This window comes from Staurois parvus, unplaced genomic scaffold (assembly GCF_062004578.1).
Source record: "Staurois parvus isolate SC_StPar_1 unplaced genomic scaffold, SC_StPar_1.0 ptg000209l, whole genome shotgun sequence".
In the NCBI taxonomy this organism is placed as follows: Eukaryota; Metazoa; Chordata; class Amphibia; order Anura; family Ranidae; genus Staurois; species Staurois parvus.
The window spans coordinates 5344744-5367459 of record NW_028318005.1 but is presented as its reverse complement, the minus strand read 5'-3'; the positions used below and the strand labels follow the sequence as shown (position 1 = coordinate 5367459).

Genomic DNA, 22716 nt, shown 5'->3' with positions numbered 1-22716 from the left:
CCAAGCCATGGCTCTGTGTGTGAATGGACACACAGAGCAGCTGGTGCCCCCTTAGCAAGCTGCTTGCTGTGGGGAAACCCAACAGACAGGAGGAGCCAGGAGAGCCACGGGGGACCCGAGAAGAGGAGGATCCAGACATGTTTGTTATTTTACACACAAAAAAAAAATTTACCTTTTAGAATCGCTTTACATATGACGTCTAAACAGTGTTAATGACTTGTGTCATAAGTCAACAGTTAAGCCAGTTATCCCCATCTCCAGCACCTCCCCCCAGCCACTGATGTGTGCGGACTTCTCATGTAATGATAAATGGCTGTCAAGAGAAGGGCAGAGGTGTCTTTTACCCCTTCACGCCTAAGGGTAGAACAAATCTCAATGTCTAAGTAAAATTTTGACATGTGTTAGTAAAACTGTACATATCATCACAACTATTTTGTGTATCCAGGTGGATTAGACCTTGTTTTTTTCAGGACAAATCAGGCTTTCATTTGGTGGTAAATGGTAATGGATATCTCCTGAGTTTGTTTTTTTTATTATTATTATTTTTATCAAAGGAAATCTGGCCCGAAATATAAAAAAATCTTTTTTTAAAATTTAGCTGTGTGGTTCTTGTTACTACCATAACCTACCACCAAAGAACAACCCAAAATACATTTTTGCAGCTCCTGTTGATTGCAACAATACCACAGGTGTATGTTATTTGTTGTTTGCACTCATAGTACAGCCCAGAAATAATAGTGAGCATTATGCTTTTTTTTTTCTTACCTAAAACACTGGCACTGATACTAATTTTAAAAAAGTCGTGACCTCGACCAAAACACTAACCCTGCCATCGACCTAGATCAAACCTTGATCTAGGTATTTTTTCTTTATTTTATTTTTTAATATGTATTTTTTTTTTTTTTAACACAGTTGTTTTTTTTCTCTCTGCAAGGAGAGAGAGATGGAATGTATCTCCTCCATTCAGAGAGAAAGAGAACACATGGGCGGGCTTCACATTGTCTGATCACTGTGATAGCCAATCAATAGGCTATCACAGCGGTCAGGTGACCTGGAATTGGGAGTTGCTGGTTCCAATCATTAGTACAGGGCTCTCAGTGACACCCCGATCCTTGTGCTGGGAGGGTGCCGTGCAGCGTGCTCCCAGCACACAGACAGATATGCAAATATACGGCCCCACGGGAAAACAGTTCTGTGAGGCTGTATATTTGTGTGATATCGGCACCCAACAAAGGCGCAAACTACAACAGGCCTTTTGTTCACTGATTTGTACGTTTTTTTGTTTTCTAAATATATCCTATTTGATAGATGTGTCTGTAAATATTGGCAAAGAAAAGAGTATAGTGGTCTATAGTATAGTCTCCAGAAATTAAAATGAGGATAAATCCAAAATTCTAAATTGCCACCAGAACAGGAACAGAGGGGAAATATTCCAATGGGGACACTTTCCAATCCTTGGTTCTCATATGTGCGGGTGGTGCAGCTGCAGATCCGCATGAAAATCCATGCAGGAGCACCACCCGCACAGAGGAATGCGGACCTGCGGGCGGCATGCCATTAGAACTGGAAAACGCAACCGCACTGGGAACCGAGGCTCCCGTGTGGGCTGCGTTTTCAGAAGAAGCGCAGGGACTTTTTCCCTGCATGTCATGGGGCACGGGAGTCCATTCAAATGAATGGGCTCTCATGGCCACGCAAAATGTGGCCCGTAAGGCCGCATATATGTTAACCAGGGGTACGTGTGGATTTCCCTTACATTCCTGTTGAATCTATAGGACCGGAAGTGATGGGAAAGCTCCCCAATGAGATGCAGCTGGCAAAAAAAAAAAAACGGACAGCAGCTTTAACCTTCCCCTAGTCTTTCCAAAATATAAAATAAAACATTTTTGGCTTTTGATACACTTTAAGTAAGTCTGAGAAAAAAAGGCAGTTGCCTTTCATGTATTTTTGTACTGGATCCAACCATCCAGTTATCAGTCATTGTGCATTGCTCCAGCACATCAACAGTCTGCCAGTGTTTTGTATAGTTTGTCTTACTATATAATATCATTCAGCTACTGTAGGTGTTGTCTTCCTCTTGGCTGACTTCTGAACCAGGAAAGTCTCAATGATAAGAACCTTTCAGACTAATCTTACTAATATGTGTGCAATCACAGCTGGTTTTCTAGGAAGTTGGGAAGTTGACACACCTAAATATCATAACATTTTGCTGACGAGATCATTACAGCTTTAAAACAAAGAAACTAGTCTCTTATCCAATATTTTCACAAACATAAAAATGTTTAAGAGAACATTTAATAGTCACAATTAAGTGCATGCAATATGCCAACTTCAATTATAAATATGCAGGCTTAACCACTTGCCCTCCAGAGGATTTACCCCCCTTCCTGACCAGGGCATTTTTCGTGATACGGTGCTGCGTTACTTTGACAATTGCACTGTCATGCAACACTGCACCCAAATGAAATGTATGTCCTTTTTTCCCACAAATAGAGCTTTGCTTCGGTGGTATTTGATCGCCTGTGAGTTTTTTATTTTTTGCGCTAAAAAAAACAAAAGACCAACAATTTTGAGAAAAAAAACAATATTTTGGACTTTTTGCTATTAAGCATGTCCAGTAAAAAAAATGTATAAAATCAAATTTCATCGTAAATTTAGGCCAAAATGTATTCTGCTGCATATCTTTGCTAAAAAAAAAAAATCCCAATAAGTGTAAATGAATTGGAAAGGTATAGCGTTGGCGCTATATAAATCCTGTATAATAATAATATAGCTTTTACAAATGGCGGTATATATACTAGGATTTTTTTTTCATACTAGTAATGGCAATGATCAGCGACTTATAGCGGGACTGCAGCGGGCATTCTGCCACTGGGGGGGAACTGTCACTGACATCCCCAGTGACACGAATACAGTGATCAGTGCTAATAAAAAGCATTGACACTGTACTAATGGCACTGGACAGGAAGGGGTTAACATCTGGGGCAATCAAAGGGTTTGTGTTGCTGTGTGCTGTTTTGCTGTGTGCTGTTTTACTGTGTGCTATGTGTGTCTTTCACTGTGTAAGCATGCTGCTTTGTATTGCTCTGCTATGCATAGCAATACAAAGCAATGTGCTGGAGCTGACAAGGGAGAGATCTCTATTGTTTACATACTGACCTTTCCCGTCAGTGATACTCGGTAATCGCCGGGTGCTGGTGAGGAATCCCTGGCCGAGACCCGGTGATTGGCAGCTGAGGCCGCCAATGGCGGCGCGTGTAGGGAACACACATGCCCCCTACCCAGGGTTGCAAAATCACATATATATATATATACCGTATTTTCCGGCGTATAAGACGACTGGGCGTATAAGACAACCCCCTACTTTTCCTGTCAAAATATAGGGTTTGGGCTATACTCACCGTATAAGACTACCCCTCTTCCAGCCCTCCCTGTCTCCAAGACGATCCGAGCAGTACACAGGTATATGCCAAAATATACTGACTACCCCATCATACAGTTTTGTTTTTTTTTAGTGTATACCATATAATTATGAGTCAGCATTCAATCAACAGCTAAGGCAATTCAAATTTTACATTGTATGAAGCCTTTAATTTGAGCTTCATCCCCAGGTTCCTGCTTTCCAAACTGATTGCAGGGAAATCCGAGGATACGTAAACCTTTCTCAGCATATTTGGCGTGAATTTCTACAAGCTGAGTGTAGTTTACAGGTATTTTTCCTCATTTAGATGCTACATTAACAATGATACAGACATAGCCCCTGCATTTCTCCAGGGAAACTACATTGCCATCAATGTCTGTAGCAGAGAATTCATAAATACTGGTAATCTTCGCATTCTTCCAGTGATCCACCTGGGCACACATGGCTCTCCCGCGCAGCACTCCCGTCGCAGCCGCTACTCGGGTGTAGCGGCAAGATGATTATGCACATGAAGATGTGTATCCCTGACACTTCTGCGCATGTCACAGTTTCAGTCACGATCAATCGAGTACTCAACTGCTGCATCCGACCTTGCTGACGAAAACCGTGACATGCGCAGAAGAGTCAGGGATACACATCTTCATGGGCATACTCATCTTGCCGCTACTCCAGCTCGGAAGTCCCGGTACGGTAAGTTTCAGCACGACACCCGGCGTATAAGACGACCCCCAACTTTTCAGAAGATTTCCATGGGTTAAAAAGTCGTCTTATACGCCGGAAAATACAGTGTATATATATATATGTGATTTTGCGCAGCCCTGCTGCCCTGTAGCAGTATTCCTGCTATAGGCTGGTGGGAAAGCAGTTAACAAGGACATTTTTTAACCTCTTAGGGCTTGTTCATACGTGCGTCAATAACGTGGTCTATTTATTAAAACTAGAACACTCAGAATCTGGTGCAGCTGTGCATAGTAGCCAATTGGCTTCTAACTTCAGCTTGTTCAATTAAGCTTTGACAATAAGACATGGAAGATGATTGGTTTCTCTGCAGAGCTGCACCAGATTCTGCACTCTGCAGGTTTAGTAACTAACCCCCATGCATATATGCGGCATTTATTCAGCATTTATAAAGCCTTGTAACCTTGCTTCAGCACCTGCCATGAATATTATAATGGCAACACACAGTGCTGTTCACACAAGAGCCGAAGTGTTGTGTTAAAAATGAGTAGCATGTCGCCTTCATGAGACATCGACACTTGTCAGCTTCCTCCATCGATTTTAATGGTGATGCTCTGTAACTGCACTTTAACATCTATAGCATTTATGGTGTGTTCGTGAAGCATTTATCGCTAAGTGCTGGGGGAGAGGCAGTGGAAGTTCCTGTATCCCAGAATGCACTGGGAAATAATAAAGAACTAGTACAGAGCAGCTCTAGCCACTTCCTGGGTGTACAAAGCAGCTCTAGCCACTTCCTGGGTGTACAGAACAGCTCTAGCCACTTCCTGGGTGTAAAGAACAGCTCTAGCCACTTCCTGAGTGTACAGAGCAGCTCTAGCCACTTCCAGGGTGTACAGAACAGCTCTAGCCACTTCCTGAGTGTACAGAGCAGCTCTAGCCACTTCCAGGGTGTACAGAACAGCTCTAGCCACTTCCTGAGTGTACAGAACAGCTCTAGCCACTTCCTGAGTGTACAGAGCAGCTCTAGCCACTTCCAGGGTGTACAGAACAGCTCTAGCCACTTCCTGAGTGTACAGAACAGCTCTAGCCACTTCCTGAGTGTACAGAGCAGCTCTAGCCACTTCCTGGGTGTACAGAGCAGCTGTGTGGTAACACCATTTGCTTCTGTGTGTGGGCAAAAGCATCAACCAACCAGCAATACTGACAGTGCCAGGCAGGAGCAGAGGCATTGAGAATTATTGTCAGTGGCAACAAAGCTTATTGTTTCAGCAAAGTTGAGCTGCATCAAGCCAAGTGTCAGAGATCAAAGTATATGAATCCATCTTGTAGAGCAGGGGTGTCAAACTCAATTTCATGGTGGGCCCCATCAGCATTATGTTTGCCTTCAAAGGGCTGGTTGTATCTGTAGGACTAGATATCCAGAGCACCCCACCTTGCCTTACATCACAGGACATCCACCTTACCTGCTGCTGCTAAGAAGAAGCTGGAGGCAGAGCTGGGATTCAGAAAGTGCAGGGTCTGGAGGAGGACCAGAGAAGGGCTGCAGTCAGCTGCTGGAGTCTGCTAAATGCTGCAGCTTCACTGAGAGGTGCAGGATCTGTAGGAGGAGTTTTGTGATCCTCTTTGCTGCCAACTGCTGTGACCAGGGGTGGGGAATTGCAGAGATAAGCCTCTTGCGGGTGCATGGAGAAGCACAGGATTTGATTGAGGAATTCTGTCCTCCTCTCTTCTGCCGACTGCTGAGACAAGAGGGGTGCCACAGCTGCAGGAAAGGTCTGAGGGCCACATGAAAGGGCCTGGAGGTCTGGACTTGGCCCTCGGGACTTGTGTTTGACACCTGTGTTGTAGAGAATTCACAAAAATGTCTGCTTCCACACCACAACCTAAGCACGCCTCAAAGCAGATCATTTCCTCTACATCACTTCCCCTATAAGCACTTCCCACTAGAAAAGCAACACTTTTATTTGCATTTATCAAGCATTCTTGTAGTGTTTTCAGTGCTTCATAAACACAATGAAAACACATCGTAAAGACTTGAGATGTATGCTATAAGCACTTAGATAAGCATTGCGTCATTCTTCATAATCAACACGTGTGAACACACCTTTATTTCATATTACTTGTCATATTTTCAGCTGAGAGTCAGAATTGAGAGTCTGACAGTTGCTGCCCTGTCAACTACCTGACGTGATGCTCATAGTGCTCATAGTGCTCCCCGGGGTTCCTGCCCCTAAAGATGGTCATACCTTAGTAGTGTTCATTTTGTTCAGCCTGCAGAAAGAAACAAACAGATTGCTTCATCTATGCTGTACAGTGAGGATAAATGAATCTCCGGCCGTGCCTATTATATTCTGACAGCCAGCCCTCCCAGCAGTCAAAATACCCAAACAGCAGCTGGATCTGATTGGATGGAGCTGATTTTCACCCAACAATTATCCACCCAGCTCCTCTTATTTTTAAAATGAGTGATGTCAGCCAGGAGGCGACTGCCCACTGAGCGATTTTCATGGGTTCCTCAGAAACCGGCTGACGTTTGTACAGTGTATGGCCTGCTTACGTGTGCATAACATTATTAACCCCTTTATGGGCGTGTAACACATAAATGTGGCATTTAGGAAGTGGCCTTTAATCCTGGGTGCTGCATATATGTGTTCCTTCGTGCTGGAAGCATTCTCTGGCATGGAGGCCAGGCTGTCAGTGTCAGCCCCAGGTTGTCTACTAATGATTAGGACCTGGAGGAACCTGATCTCGATCACGTGAAAGCTGTGATAGCCTCTAATTGGCGATCATTCATTCTGTAGCCTTTTCTTATGTTGTTTCTCCTCTGTGAAGCGAGGAGGAAACATCCAATGTATCCCTGTGTAGGTGTCAGTGCAAATATCAGTTAGTGTAAATATTAGTGTTTTTTATGGCTTTTTGGTGTGTAGTGTGTCATGGTAATTGTATAAAAATATAAGACTAACGTTTAAAAAAATATTTTTTTCCAGCCGGCTTCTTACTTCTGCATATGCACAGAAATATCACATTTATTGCTATGGAAAGGCCATCTATTGTTGGGTTGCATGATGGCCTCTCTATATTAATGAATATAATTTTTCCTTGAATTATTATTAATATACAGGATTTATATAGCGCCAACAGTTTGCTCAGCGCTTTACAATATAACGGGAGACAATACAGTAACAATACAGTTCAATACTAGAGGGATAGGAGGGCCCTGCTTTGAATTCATGAGATCAACTGAGACAAGGGCAGTGCCTGTTGGCCACACATCATGGATCTGGCAGAAGGATAGACAGATGGGTATAGACTTTTAGGCTAGGTTCACACCTATGCAGTTTGGGTTTTATTCATTTCTGCAGTGCGTTTTGCATTTTTACACATGCATGTTTGATTCGTTTTGCTTTTTTTTTTGCCAACTTGTTGCTGGGCAGATCAAAACGCATCAAAAACATATAAAAAACGCACTACATGCATTTCTGCAGTGTCTCCACTGAAATCCACTGAACCAAAATGCAACATTTTGAACTGAAAAAAGTCCCTGACCCTTTCCAAAAACACAGAGATGTGAACATGTCCCATAGGAAATCATGTTAAATGGGATGTAGTGCGTTTCTTCAAAATGCTTAGGTGTGAACCTAGACTTATGGGTGCTGGTGGGGGAGTTTAAAGGATATTTACGCCAAAATATGGTAATTCTTTAAACTTACTCCCAAAATGTCTTGGGTTGAGTACTGTTGAAACAATTTTTCCAATTTAGTGCTTTTGAGGGTGTTCAGTGGGGATGGGGGAAGGATTGGGATTATTTGCTTTGTGTGCAAATGTTGAGAAATTCTTCCTGTAATAAACTGTTTTTTAATTACTCTTCTCTTTTCAGATCTGGGACATGAGTGACGACGAAGTGATATAAATGGATCGATTCCATGTTCCTGTCTATTTTTACCAGTCTGCAAATAAATACAGTATGCTCTTTGTCTCTCTGTATTAAATCTTATATAATGATCTTTTTCCTGGATAAAATTCTGCTTTTTATTGCTTTAGTCTAAATCATTACATTCATTTTGGGGCTGATATTAATTCCCAGATACCATCTCTCTCTGAAGATGAAAGATGGCCTTTGATGTTTTCCTGTAAATATATACCTGTAAAATAAAATGATCTAAGATTCAGAGCAGCTATATAAATATCTACAGCCGGAGACAGAATTTTAAGAACATATGTGATATAAATAGAAATGTGTTACTAAATTTATAATCTATTGAGATATGTCCCAAAGTATAGCAATAACACGATTATATACTGCTATTTAACCCTTTATCGAAAAATCTAATCAAAATATCCACAAATATATTTTAAAAGTAAGAACAGAGTTTATGGGGGAGATTTCTAAAGTTTCGATTGGAACTTTTCATGCTATATCTTTATTATTTTTTTTTAAGAGTTTTAAGAAATGTACAATTTCATATTTATCATATGTGTGTTACTACAATAGCAACTGTAAGCACATTTTTCTGATTTTGCAATGCCTGTTTGATAATTTGTACGTTTCCTCCAAGCACAGTATTGTGCTCATATCAGGGGCGGACTGACCATTTGGAAACTCGGGCACTGCCCGAGGGCCCGGGGTCAGTAGGGGGCCCCATGAGATGCCCCTGGTACCTTTTTCATAGGCTTTTTTGAGTTTGGGCAAGGACACAGGCGCCCCATGATCCCCTATTGCCCGGAGGCCCCATGAGTTGTCAGTTTGCCCCTGGCTCATATGTAATGTAGACTGAATGTCTTTTGTGTGTAATACATTAGATTTATGTAGAAGAATTATACAGGCTTTGCTAAAAAATATGGAATAAATGATAAATGGAAACAACAGGGAAAATGGCAAAGTTAAAGGGTTACTAAATCCACATCAGTAAAATCAGTCTGTATATGCCGTAAAGCATGCTTGTTATACTCATTGTGGAACCTAAGGGGTTAATGTGTAAAATAGACTGTTTGACCTGCCTTCTCTGATCCTCCCCTTCTTCTACTGTCCCCAATCCATCTGCTGATAGTACAGAGCTCTAGGACGCACTCTACACATGCTCAGTTTAGTGCATATTGCTAAAGAGTTTTTTTTTTTCTTTGGGAGATTGCATGTGATCAGCACAGGGCCAATCAGCACTGTCCAAACAGCAGGTCAGGGGTCATGCAGCCTCATAGGACAGTCAGAGGAGAACGAAAACGCCTCCTACAAGATTAAGCAGTGCTCGGCTGGACACTGATAGAAGTTATATACTGCTGATAAGAAAATGTATTTAGCAACTTATATTTACTAAAATAATTGCATTTCCATGTTCTGTGTGCTGTGCGAGAGCGGATATAGTGAATGCAGGGTACTGGGTTTAGTAACACTTTAAAGAGCTCTAGGAATGTAATATCTTGGATCAGGGAGGGATGCATTTGATTATGTACTTAGCATTCTATTGAGAGCAGTATGCAGAAGGTGCCAGCATGCCAGGATCCAACATGTGCAGTCAAAGGTCTCATCATCATGTCCCCAGTACAAAGATAGAAGGTTCTCTCACCACTTTGTGATCCAGATATTCTGCAATGCTAGAGTTCTTCTTTAAATCCCCCTCTATAACGGCACCAACAAGGGGTATTCAGCATACAATTTGTATAGCTTAATAGATAGACTTTATAACACATTAGCTCTTTTGATATGTCTACAGGTATGTTTACATTTTTTTCTTTCCTTGTGCTTTGAGGGCTATCATCACAGGTCCAGGCCAGTGTAAGTATTGAAATGTTTACATTCTGCTTGTCTGCATTTGCACTGTAACTGCAGACAAGGACTGAGAAAAAAGTCAGTCAGCCTCTCCTTGTACCTGCCTTCAGTAATAGGACACATAAATAATTATTTCTTTTTTGAACTGCACATCTAATCTGTGGAAATCACAATTGTTTTATTCACAAATGCTTGTAAATGCGGTTAACCGCGTTTAGAAGCGTTTGTTAACTGTTCCATATCCAGATGCTGTCCAGAGCCTTTTTTCATCATCAGAAATGCATGCAAAGCGTTTTCCATGTGGTAGAACGTGCCGCATTATGCTCATGATGGGATCCATAGTGAATACAACCAGAAAAGACAGGTCATCTCCACACATACTGCTCTCTCTGCTTCTGTTCTCTCTATTCCTCTCAAAATGTCTGAAATAGTTAATTATTTACTATTTTTCAGTGCATTCTGGGCATTTGGGAGGGTCTCCTGAGGTTATCTTTTACAAATGCTTCTAAACGCGAACGCACATAAACGCGGTATGCCAACGCAGCTAAACAGACGTTTTTTAACCTACGTTTTCCAGCAGTCAGTTTCCATCATTCAGAATCATTTTCCAAATGCCCCGTGTACATGAACCCTAACTAAGGGGATGCATGCTTCATCAGGTTTGTGATCTTCTGAGGCTTTGAGTGTACCATAGCATTCATCATTTGACTTCTCGCAGTGAGGATATTTGAGCAGAAATGTATGTGAAGCAGAAGTGTTTCTTGTTTTTCACTTTTAGCCTGCAGCCACCATTTAAATGCAGACAAGATGAATGTAAACATTGCAATATTTGCACTGATGTATGCCTTCCATGACAGCTCTCAAAGCATAGGCAAAGAAAAGAGCAGAGGTAAGAGGTCATATTTGCAAGGTTTATTGGTAGCACAGGATATAGTAAACATATATTGATAGGTTTTGAAACTATTGTTATCCTGTAAAGGATAAGTACACTTGTTTTTCACTAATGAGGAAAGGTTCCCCTAACATTTTCATCAGTAAAGTACATATAACTGCATACTTGTGTTCTACCCAGGCTTCTGATGGTGTTGAATTCTATGCACTTTATTAATGCAGAAGAGGAAAACCAAAGTCTACAACCACGTCATTGGCTGGATATACAGTATGCTAGCTGCAAACTTGATCATTTTGTATTTTTACTGCTCTGATCACCCACATTTAAACCCAGGACCAAAACTGCTGGTGCTGGATACTGTTTTGCAGCAGGCACCTTTGTGTATGACCCTCTGGGGTTATCACTGGGGATGTCCTAGGCTTTAAACATAATTTACATGTCACATGTAATTTTATAGTACTGAAATATACACTGATCAACCATAACAATGTGACCACCCACCATAACCTATTAAGGCATGGACTCTACTAAAACTCTGAAGATAACTGGCACCATCTGTCAGTGGCAGATCCTATAAGTCCTGTAAGTTACAAGGTGAGTCCTCCATGGATCAGACTTGTTTATCCAGTACACCCCACAGATGCTTGATTGGACTGAGATCCGAATGATTTGGAAGCCAAGTCAACACCTCAAACTAGGTCACCTTCTTCCATTGCTCCATGGTCCAGTTTAGATGCTCATTGTATTTGCTTTTGGCTGTGGACTTGGGTCAGCATGGGCATGTTGACCGGTCTACAGCTACACAGTCCCTTACGCAACACACTGCGATGTTCTGTGTGTTCCGACACCTCTATCAGAACCAGCATTAACTTTTTTAGCAATTCGAGCTACAGTAGCTCTTCTATTGGATAGGAAGCAACCTTTGCTCCCCATGTGCACTTAGTTACTCATGACCCAGTTCACCCATTTTCCTTCCTTGGACCACTTTTGGTAGGTCCTGATTACTGCAGACCAGAAACATCCCACAAGATCTGCAGTTTTAGAGTTGCTCTGACCCATTCATCAAATTGGCCCTTGTCAAAGTTGCTCAAATCTTTACACTTCCACATTTGTTTTGACTTTCAACACATCAACTTAAGGGATAATATGTTCACTTGCTGCGTAATATATCCCACTAAATTTCAGATGCCATTATTATTCATTGTTATTCACTTTACCTGTCAGTGGTCATAATGTTATGGCTGATCGGTACATACTCTGTTACACTGGACCTGTCCTAAGATTAACATACAACTAGTTTAACAGTCGTGCTGGGATGGAATTTATAACAGAAGGCTGAAATACTTACTTTTCTTGCAGATGTGCTCCTTATAGAAAGCACTAAATGGAGCCTGGAGCAGCATTTTCTCCAGAAACAAAAATAAGCATTTCAGCCATTCTATCATTTTTTTTCTCAGGTAACATAGTTTCCAGTTAGCATTTGACTACAGCCCAGCACACAAAGCTTGAATTTTAGCTGAACCCTGCTTGCCACTGCACTCAGCCAACCGCAGGTGCCATGGCCACAATAGACAGCAGTGGAGACTCCTCCATGTAAGCTGTTAGCGTGGATGGGTGAATCCATTGATTTTCTATCATTCATCCTTTAAAGGTCTGCTTTATTTTCTGGTTGAGTGCGCCATTTTGTTTGAATTCTGAACAATCAGAGCTAAAATAAAATAAAACCCAAGAGACTGTAAGCTATAAAAACTCTAAAACTTTACATTTCTATGCACAATTGTCCTCACCAAATTGACACTGGAAGCATCTCCCTATTTCTATACATTCACAGTATTTAAAGTAACAACATTTTCAAAGTCCTCTAACAATCTCAGTTAAAGGTCATTTCCTTCCAAAACTCACCTTAAAGTGATTGTAAAGGCAGAAGGTTTTTTTTTACTGTAATGCATTCTCTGCATTAAGGTATAAAAAACCTTCTGTGTTCATTTGTCCCCCTAATTACTTAAGCCTGATCTCAATTCAGCTCTGTGCCTGAGAACAACAGCGTTGCTGTCTATCTCTCCTCACTGGACATGGAAGCAGCAGCCAAACCATTGGCTCCTGCTGCTGCCAATCAAATCTTGTCAAGAGGTGGCAGGGTTGAGAGGGGCTGAGCCAGGCTGTGTGTGTCAATGGACACACATAGCCAAGCTTGGAAATTAGCCCTTATAAGTGCCCCCATAGCAAGCAGCAGGGACACACTGGATGCCTTTGCTGTCCTTTTACTATAGCTGGGAGTCACATGCATCCCTGTGCCTTTAAGGAGGGGTGGACTGCCCTTAACTTACTCATTGATATATGTGCTCCCACTGTGGAGGCTCTGGAAATTTTAGAGTTAGGACCACAGTATACAGAGGCCCCTTGACGCGGGACTGTGGCTTACGCAAGTATTTGCAAAAAACAAAACTCTGTTTAACGCAAACTGTTAGGGCCAGTTTGGTTGTTTTGCAGGCTGGCTGGTAAGTGTGCTGGGAAATCCTTTGTTTGTCATAGCAAGCGGCTTGCTATGGGGGCACTCAGACAGGAAGAGGAGCCAGGAGTGCTGGCAGGGAACCCTAGAAGAAATTTTGGGCTGCTCTGTGCAAAACCATTGAACAGAGCAGGTAAGTATGCCATGTTTTTTATTGAAAAAAAAAAAAAAAACCTTTAGAGTCACTTTAATTTTAAAGGGTAAGTTCACCTTTGGGAACATGTTACATGTTCCACCCGTTTTTAGGGTGGAACATGTAATATGTTCCCGATACTGCAGCTGCTCCCCGATCTCTCTGTGACAGCAGTATAGGGAGAAGTTCCCTGTACTAGCTGTCACTTCCCTGTACTAGGCTCCACCTACGTGACCGTGTCCTTAATTCACAGAGTTCGGTAAATGAATGAACTCCAAGTCCCGACAGCCTTTGCAGCTGTTGGCTTGTAGTTCTCAATGACCTATCATGGCGCTGTGGAGCACCATGGTAGTTCATCAAGTCTCCCTGTCAAACTGCTTACCAGTACAGGATGTACGGATACACTGACAGATCTGCAGGAGACCTGCATGGCACCAGCGATCTGCTGATTACTGGTACAATGCTTTCCAGGCTCCAATTAAAAAAAAAAAAAAAAAAAGTAAATGCACATTATTTAGATTTGCATTTATTTATTTTAAGTGAACTTATCCTTTAGGTTGCTGGCAAGTTAAATTACACATTAATTTCATTTATTTCTTATTTGATTTTTAGGGAAGTAGCGGCCAACATTACTGATTTTAAAAAAAGTTTTTTCCCCCTCTGACGTTTTCTTCTTGCATCTCTGTACTAGAAATCATCATATTGGAAACAATAGTTTTGAGTCTTTTGAACTCAAGTTTGCAAACCTGCATGATTTTCATTTAAATGTTTGAAGATATGCAATAGCGGTTTACTGTAATACACAGATACATTATTTAAGGAATACTGGCTGAGGCATTAGTAGTTTGGAATACAGGCAATATAGTTCAGAGTCTTTGACTCTAAGGGGGTGCAGAACTTTTTAAATGAACATTATCATGTTTTTTTTTTTTTACACTAATCAGCAGAAATGTACTGTTTGTATGTAAAACAGATCTCTGCAAAATGAATGAAATCCGTTTCAATGAAGAAAACATAGCATAAATATCTGATTGTATAAGTATACACATAAATCATCACTAGCATGGTCAGTTTTTTTTCTAAGGTCGCATTAAAATGGAGATCACATGTATGTAGTCAAGGAGTTTCAAATACCCGTAGTATTAAAACGTGCATCTGGAAGATCCTGTTGAGTCAGTATCGTGGCACAACCTACACTACGAAGACAGAAGTACACTCGAGTAATTAAAAGCACAGGAGATGAATATAAGGACATTTCCAGGTCACAGTATATCCCTTGGAGTGCATTTAGTCATTCCTTAAGCAATAGAAAGAGTATGGCACAGCTTTACATCTGTGAGGAATGGGATGTCCATCAATTGTGGGTGAATGTTTAAGACCAAGACTAGGGAGAGAGTCCACCAAAACATATGACCATTCTGAAGAAGTTACCCACAGTGGCTGAGATTGGGAGAGGTATACATGCAATAACCAATTGCAGCTTTATGGCAAAGTGGTAAAAAAAAGCCACAGTTACCTAAAGTGTGCATGCTATTTTGCCTACAATTTGACAGAAGGCATATGGAAGACTCTGAAGGCATCTGATTCTAATGAGACCAAATTGAGCTTTTTTTGGTATATCATGAAACCTTGTGTTTGCTGTAAGCCAAAAACTGCAAAAACACACTATCCCATTTGTGAAACATAGTGCTGGCAGCATTTTACTGTGGAGACCTTTGCTGCAGGCCCTGAAAGGAAGAATGAAAGCAGGGAAATCCTAAAGGAAAAATGATGCAGTCTACAAGAAACCTGAGCATTGAGGGGAGATATGTCTTCTAGCAAGACAAAGACCTCAAACATGAAGCCACAACTACACAAGAAAGGCTTAAAATCAATGTCCCGAAATTGCAGTCCGATTTTAATCAGTAGATATTTTGTAGCTGACAACCTGACAAAGATGCAGAAGTTTTGCAACGAGAGATGGGGAAGAACTACAGCGTTCAGATGTGGAAAACTGACAGAAACCTTATCACACAGACTCAAGATTGTAATTACTGGCAAAGATGGATCTACCGAAAACACGACTTGAGGGGGCATATAAAGTTCTCAGCATACATGAGTACACCCCTTTTGAAAAGTAAGATTTTAATCAGTATCCCAATAAGCACAAGAACAATTTCCAAAATCTTGACAAAACTGAGTTTTATAGAACATTTATTTAGCTCATTACATGAAAGCAAGGTTAATATAACTTCGATTACAAAATGTTCAGGTGCAAAAATGAATACACCCCACAACAAAAACTACTAAATCTAGTATTTTGTATGACCTTTGTGATTTGTTAGGACAGCACAAAGTCTTCTAGGCATGGAAGGAACAAGTTGGCAACATATTGCAACATTTATCATTTTGAATTCTTCAAGAACGACCTCTTTTAGAGCCTGGATGCTGGACAGAGAGTGATGCTCAACTAGTCTCTTCAGAATTTCCCTTAGGTGTTCAGGAGACATACTTGGCCACTGAATCACTTTCACCCTATTCTTCTTCAGAAATGCATCACTGGCCTTAGATATGTGTTTTGGATCATTGTCATGTTGGAAAAGTGCACAATGACAAAGGGCACGAAGTGATGGTAGCATCTTCTTTGTCAATATAGAGCAGTACATCTGTGAATTCATGATACCATCAATGAATTGCAGCTCCCCAACATCAGCAACACTCATGCAACCCCACACAAGGACACTGCCACCACCATGTTTCACTGTAGGCACCATGCATTTTTCTTTGTGCTCCTCACCTTTGCAACACCATACAGTTTTGAACCGATCCATTCCAAAAACATTTATCTTGGTCTCATCACTCCAAAGTACAGAACTCCAGTATTCTTCTTTTTCAGCATGGGCCCTGGCAAATTCTAGGTGGGCTTTTTTGTGTATGGGCTTTATGAAAGGCTTCCTTCATTGATGACACCCATGCGTGTCATGGGAAAGAATTGCCCCAGTTTCGCTTTCTACTTTAGCTAACTGCAGTGAACCAGCATGGTGATTTTCTTCAACCCTTCCGTGGATGGCCTGGATGTCTCTGTGAGATGGTTGCAGTTCCATCTTTGTTACATTTTTGTTTCACTTTTGCTACAGTATTCTGACTAAGTAAAACTTTGCTGATCTTCTTTAGCCTTCATATTTCTTGTGTAAAGAAATAGTTTTCTTTCTCAGGCCTTGTGACATTTCTCTTCCATGTGGTGTCCATTTATAATCCCCTGTCTCCTGGACACCTGTTTAATGAATAATTAGACTCATCTGTAGTTGAATTCTTGTTAATTAGGATTTTATTGCCTAAAATATAATTTTGCTCTTAAGACTTTCATTGGGGTGTATTCATCTGTGCAACATGGTCTTGTATGAATTTGTTAGGAAAAATACTTTTTTGTGTGTGCAAATTAACAAAGCTTGCTTGCAATCAATGGCCCACATTTGTGGGAGTATTTTGTATAGTGTCCCATAGAAAGTGTTGATTCTGAAAGGAAAATAAAGGTTTTCTGACAAATCTGTTGGGTTGTACCCATTTGTGCTGAGCACTGTACTTATGCAATCCGTTTATATTCATTTCATTTTTTTTTTTTTACTTTAGGGCCAGATCACACAGGAGCATGGTCCATGTTCCTGTGCGATTCCTGTGCCACTGCATTTGGGTGAGCTGAAACTGCACTGAATCTCGCAAACAGTAGTGTATGCACTACTTTTTAAAAAAAAAAAATCACATTATACTGCGGTACCATGAGATCCGGTGCCGGCAGATGCACTGTGTTTGCAATCTGCATTTGGGGTGTCGTTGAATGTGGTGTGGGAAACGCACACAGGAAATGGGTTTTCCGCACCATATTCTGGGGTGAACAAGTCCTTAATGAATTGAAACTTGCAGACACATTCAGTGTGATATATGAGACTATATTTATTTTGATCAATAAACACAATAACAAAATGATATCCAGTGTTAGAGTTTGCACGACGGAAAATTTTGTTTAATTTTGGTTTTATTCTTAAGTAAGTCATTTAGTTTTGTCATAATCGCTATGTTAGAATGATTCGTTTTCGGAACGTTAGAATGATTAGTTATTTTAGAAGAGTATATATTTGTGGATCCCACTCAATTCGTATTTGGAAGTTCTATTGTTCTTTTGTCATTTCGGAAGATTGGCTATATTCATTTGAATTCAAATTCATATTCAGTTGAATTAATTTCTCCATACCCAGCTGACTTTGTTGAGCCATGCACATGCAAATTAAATGAATGGTCTCTCAAGTGCAACCCCAATACAAAAAGAATCTTATTAGAATATTCACACTACACTCACTAGAATAAATTCGAATGGCCCAAATCCATTTGGATCATTCATTGTGTCATTACTTTATTTTGGATGCTTCAAATATTAACAAAAGGCCCAAACTATTGCATCATGGTATCCGAATGAAACAAATACAAATAAATTAGTTGTTTTCATTGTAATTTATTTTGGATATAAATTCATTACTATTGTGATTTGGAGATTTGGATACATCCGAATCTCACAAATCGAAATTCGGCTAAAATTTGTGTGATTTGAACAAAACAAGTCCCACATGTCTATCCAGTGTGATTCCATGCTCTATGACAATAAAATTTTATGTTTTCTAAAGGAGTGAATATTTTCTATAGCGACTGTACACTCACGGATACTTTATTAAGTATACCTTGCTAGTGCCAAGAAAATATCCCCCACACCATCAGCCTGAACCATTGATACAAGGCAGGCTGGATCCATGCTTTCATGTTGTTTACACCAAATTCTGACCATACCATCTGAATGTCACAACAACCAGTCTGCCCATTCACCTCTGACATCAACAAGGCATTTTTGTCCACACAACTGCCACTCACTGGATATTTTCTCTTTTTCGGACCATTCTCTGTAAACCCTATAGATGGTTGTGTGTGGAAATCCCAGTAGATCAGCAGTTTTTGAAATACTCAGACCAGTCTGTCTGGCACCAGCAACCATGCCACGTTCAAAGTCACTTAAATCCCCTTTCTTCTCCATTCTGATGCTCGGTTTGAACTTCAGCAAGTCGTCTTCACCAAGTCTACATGCCTAAATGCATTGAGTTGCTGCCATGTGATTGGCTGATTAGCAATTTGTTTTACAAAGCAATTGAGCAGGTGTATCTAATAAAGTGGCCAGTGAGTATGTATTTAATCTGCCCTCTTAAACTTTAGATTCCAAACTGTCAGCCAATCAAACTCTATTGAATTGCTCTGTGCTGCCTAATACATGCCTGCAAGATGTAAAAACGCAGGGATGAATTCATCATTGTGCGGCTTCACTGTCTAGTCATCAGTCTATGTGACACTTACCTACAGATTGATCTTGCCAAAAATACATAGGGGTTGTTTTACTAAAACTGGAGAGCGCAAAATCTAGTGCAGGTCTGCATAGAAACCAATCAGCTTCCAGTTGATTTTGTGAAACCTTAATTGAACAAGCTGAAGTTAGAACCTGATTGACTACGATACACAGCTGCATCAGATTTTGTACTTTCTAATTTTAGTAAATCAACTCCAGTGTCTGTCACTCCCTGTGAGCTGAACTAAAATGTTATCTTCTTTTCAAGCTATCTTCTCTAAGGTACAAATAATATTGTCACTCACTAGATATTTTCTCTCTTTCGGACCATTCTCTGTAAACCCTAGAGATGGTTGTGTGTGGAAATCCCAGTAGATCAGCAGTTTTTGAAATACTCAGACCAGTCTGTCTGGCACCAACAACCATGCCACGTTCAAAGTCACTTAAATCCCCTTTCTTCTCCATTCTGACGCTTGGTTTGAACTTCAGCAAGTCGCCTTCACCAAGTCTACATGCCTAAATGCATTGAGTTGCTGCCATGTGATTGGCTGATTAGCAATTTGTTTTACAAAGCAATTGAGCAGGTGTACCTAATAAAGTGGCCAGTGAGTATGTATTTAATCTGCCCTCTTAAACTCCCTTCTGGTTTTAAGGAATCAACTCCTCTCTTGGTATGGAAACACTTATTGCTCATGGAGTCTCTAGAAATAAATTAAATATAGCTAAATTAATTATTTTGGCGCTATCCCTCATTTTCTAGCACATCTGGCAGATCAGAGTAATAGAAAAAAAACACACATTTTGGCTTCCCGGTTTTCCTCCTGTTTGAATGGATATTATAGAAGAACTCATGAAATCTGGCATCCCCTGCTTCCCATCCTTTCTGAATGTACTTCAGAGAAAAACACAGGGAATCCAGCTACCTCTGCTTATCATCCTGTGTGACTCTACTTCATAGAAAAACACATAAAACGTGACTTGTGTAAATAGACTACATAGAAACACACATGAAATAGGGCTTCCCCTGCTTTCCTTCATGTGTGAATGGACTGGAACTGTTTTCTCAGTAACTTGATGGTTGTGCATATTGCAAGTTTATAGTCTTCAGCAACAACAGGGAAAGTGGGGAAAGGTCTCTTACCAAAGATGCCGGGGATACCTTTGTTTACATAACTCCTTTCCTTGCTTAACTGGGGGGCTGCTGTGCCCCTTATTCATTCACAACGAATTATGGCTGTTGGATTTGACTGGGGAAATTATTTTCATAGTTAGGATATTTGAGCCAAACTAAACATTGTGAACATATCTACAGCAATATAATAATATATACATTGCACTTTTGTTAAGTCCAGATTTCTTCTATAAATTTGGAGGGGGGAACTTGTAATATCCAGTAGGGGACAACACTATGGGGTTGATTTACTAAAACCAGAGAGTGCAAAATCTGGTGCAGCCAATCATCTTCTAACTTCAGCTTGTTCAATTAAGCTTTGACAATAAAACCTGGAAGCTGATAGGTTTCTGTGTTTAGCTGCACCACGTTTTGCACTCTCCAGTTAGTAAATCAACCCCTTAAAGTACATCTCATGGCCCATAGTGGTTTTAAAGATGAACTATAGGCAAATATGTATATATTTTAAAAAAAAAAACCTCAAATGCATTTAATTTAAGTCCTTCAAATCAGTATTCGATTCCTGTATCCCACCCCAAGACTAAGAGAGGGAGATTCCAAACCGTCAGCCAATCAAACTCTATTGAATTGCTCTGTGCTGCCTAATACATGCCTGCAAGATGTAAAAACGCAGGGATGAATTCATCATTGTGCGGCTTCACTGTCTAGTCATCAGTCTAATTGACACTTACCTACAGATTGATCTTGCCAAAAATACATAGGGGTTGTTTTACTAAAACTGGAGAGTGCAAAATCTAGTGCAGGTCTGCATAGAAACCAGTCAGCTTCCAGTTGATTTTGTCAAACCTTAATTGAACAAGCTGAAGTTAGAACCCGATTGACTACGATACACAGCTGCATCAGATTTTGTACTTTCTAATTTTAGTAAATCAACTCCAGTGTCTGTCACTCCCTGTGAGCTGAACTAAAATGTTATCTTCTTTTCACGCTATCTTCACTATGTAATGGAGATGAATATGTGTTTGTAGTTTATATCTGGGAATAAACCTTGGGTGAAAATGCTGCTCCTCCATTGATAGAGTGAGTGTTGTCCCCCTGGTATAGGAAGTGTGTTATTAGCAGGATTACCAGGAGAAAATAAATTAATAGTCTGAAAAAAGAAAACTAATGTAGCTACCACATCTAATAACTGGTAAGCTGCCATATATTACATCTTTGATTTTGGGTTTAGTGTACCTTGTACCCAGATATTCTGAGTCATTCATTTTGAACCAATACTTGGCCAGTCACTAGCTGTAGCACTTGATCCACATACTGAAAACATTTAGCTTGGTGAACTAAACTAAAGGTGTCTAGAGACCAAAGGTGGCAACAGACTGCATACATGGCCTTGGATATCGAACAAATGTTCTACAAGCATGCAAACTTGTGGCAATACTGAATGTTTATGGAAAAAAGGAGGAAGGAACTCTTAGGTACCTGCTTGTCTCTTAGAAAAACCATTGCATTTGGCCAGGAAAATCTATTCCAGCCTGCTGAATCTTATGTGGAAAAGGCTCTGCCAGACATATTGTTCTATAGTATAACTGTACATGACCGAACGTGGAAAACACACTCTTATGCCTATAGGTTCCCTACAGTTATTCTGACTGTTTGCAGTTGTGGGACAGTTCCTCAATTATATTAATTTTTCTACCAGAAATTTTCCTTTTCTAATCTGTAACCACTATCTGTGTTTATGTCAGTCATATGCTGGCTGAACTGTACATGAACTGATATAATTCCAGTCTTGTCTGTTTTCTTTTAATTAGCAGCCCATTTTCTGAGAATGGATTGTGTACCAGCATCCTATGTCTAAAATATGAACAGTGTCAATTTCAATAAAATGTATTCATGCTAAAATAAAGCATTCTTTGTGATTTTGTAAAGTATCATGTAGACACACAACTATTGGTGGCTGTAAGTAACACTTTTCTTCTAGAAACACCTATAGCGAAAATGAGGTCTGACAAACAATACATTAGATTTCTGAAGCAAAAATGCATAGGGTTTACATCATATTTGGTGAACATTGAATTGTAATATCATTCTGTTTAATATATTGGTATAGTTAGAAAAGTTGACAGAGGGATTTGACACCTGAAACATCATAAAACACTTCAGCACATCCCTAGGTCCCTATGATTGTGTTATTTTTGTAAACACCCTTTTCAGAGACCACAAAAGATGGCTGCATTTGCAGCTCAGGAGCTCTGGACTTTCCAGCGGAACTATGCAGGAATGTAAAGAGTCATTTATGAGAGCCAGTGACTGTCAGACTGGACTTACTCTGAAACAAATTCGTCTCTGTGCAAAACCAAGAACCCAGTGAACTTTAAGTCTATTTTTTTTTCATGTTTAATCCTGTTTATTATGCTGTTGCTTATTGTCTTTTGAAATATATTTTTTGTATACATTTTCTTGCGCAAGTTTGCTTTTCTTTTCATTAAAAAGATACTGTATTTTATAATCATTACGTTGAATCTATAATGCTTTATATAAAAAAATGTCAGAACTTATTGTCTATGTGAAGAAAGCTACCATATTTTAAACTCTGTTACACTTCTGTCTGGACATGGCAGTGAGTGCCACAGACATTCCCCGAAGTTCAGAAATTCTACAGCACATAAGTGAACTGTTAATGCGTATTTTGGTTAAAACACTAGCTGGCGGCTACTGTTTGTTTTTGTCATGGTATACTTGCAGAATGAACCTGCCCCAGTAATGTCTACTCCCAGACTGCTGGCACTTACATTGTTATCTCATGAGCTGGAAAATCTTTGTGCAGG

At 40.3% G+C, this 22716-nt stretch overlaps 1 protein-coding gene across 1 annotated transcript in view; it reads left to right on the top strand.

The window, feature by feature from the left end:
- The window catches only part of ATG7 (autophagy related 7), a 398197-nt gene extending 376403 nt beyond the window's left edge, over positions 1-21794 (top strand). The window contains exon 19 of the mRNA XM_089678709.1: positions 7977-21794. Within this exon, the coding sequence (XP_089534835.1) occupies positions 7977-8009 (33 nt within the window). The 3' untranslated portion in view covers positions 8010-21794. The remainder of the gene's footprint in view (positions 1-7976) is intronic.
- Positions 21795-22716: the final 922 nt, after the last annotated feature.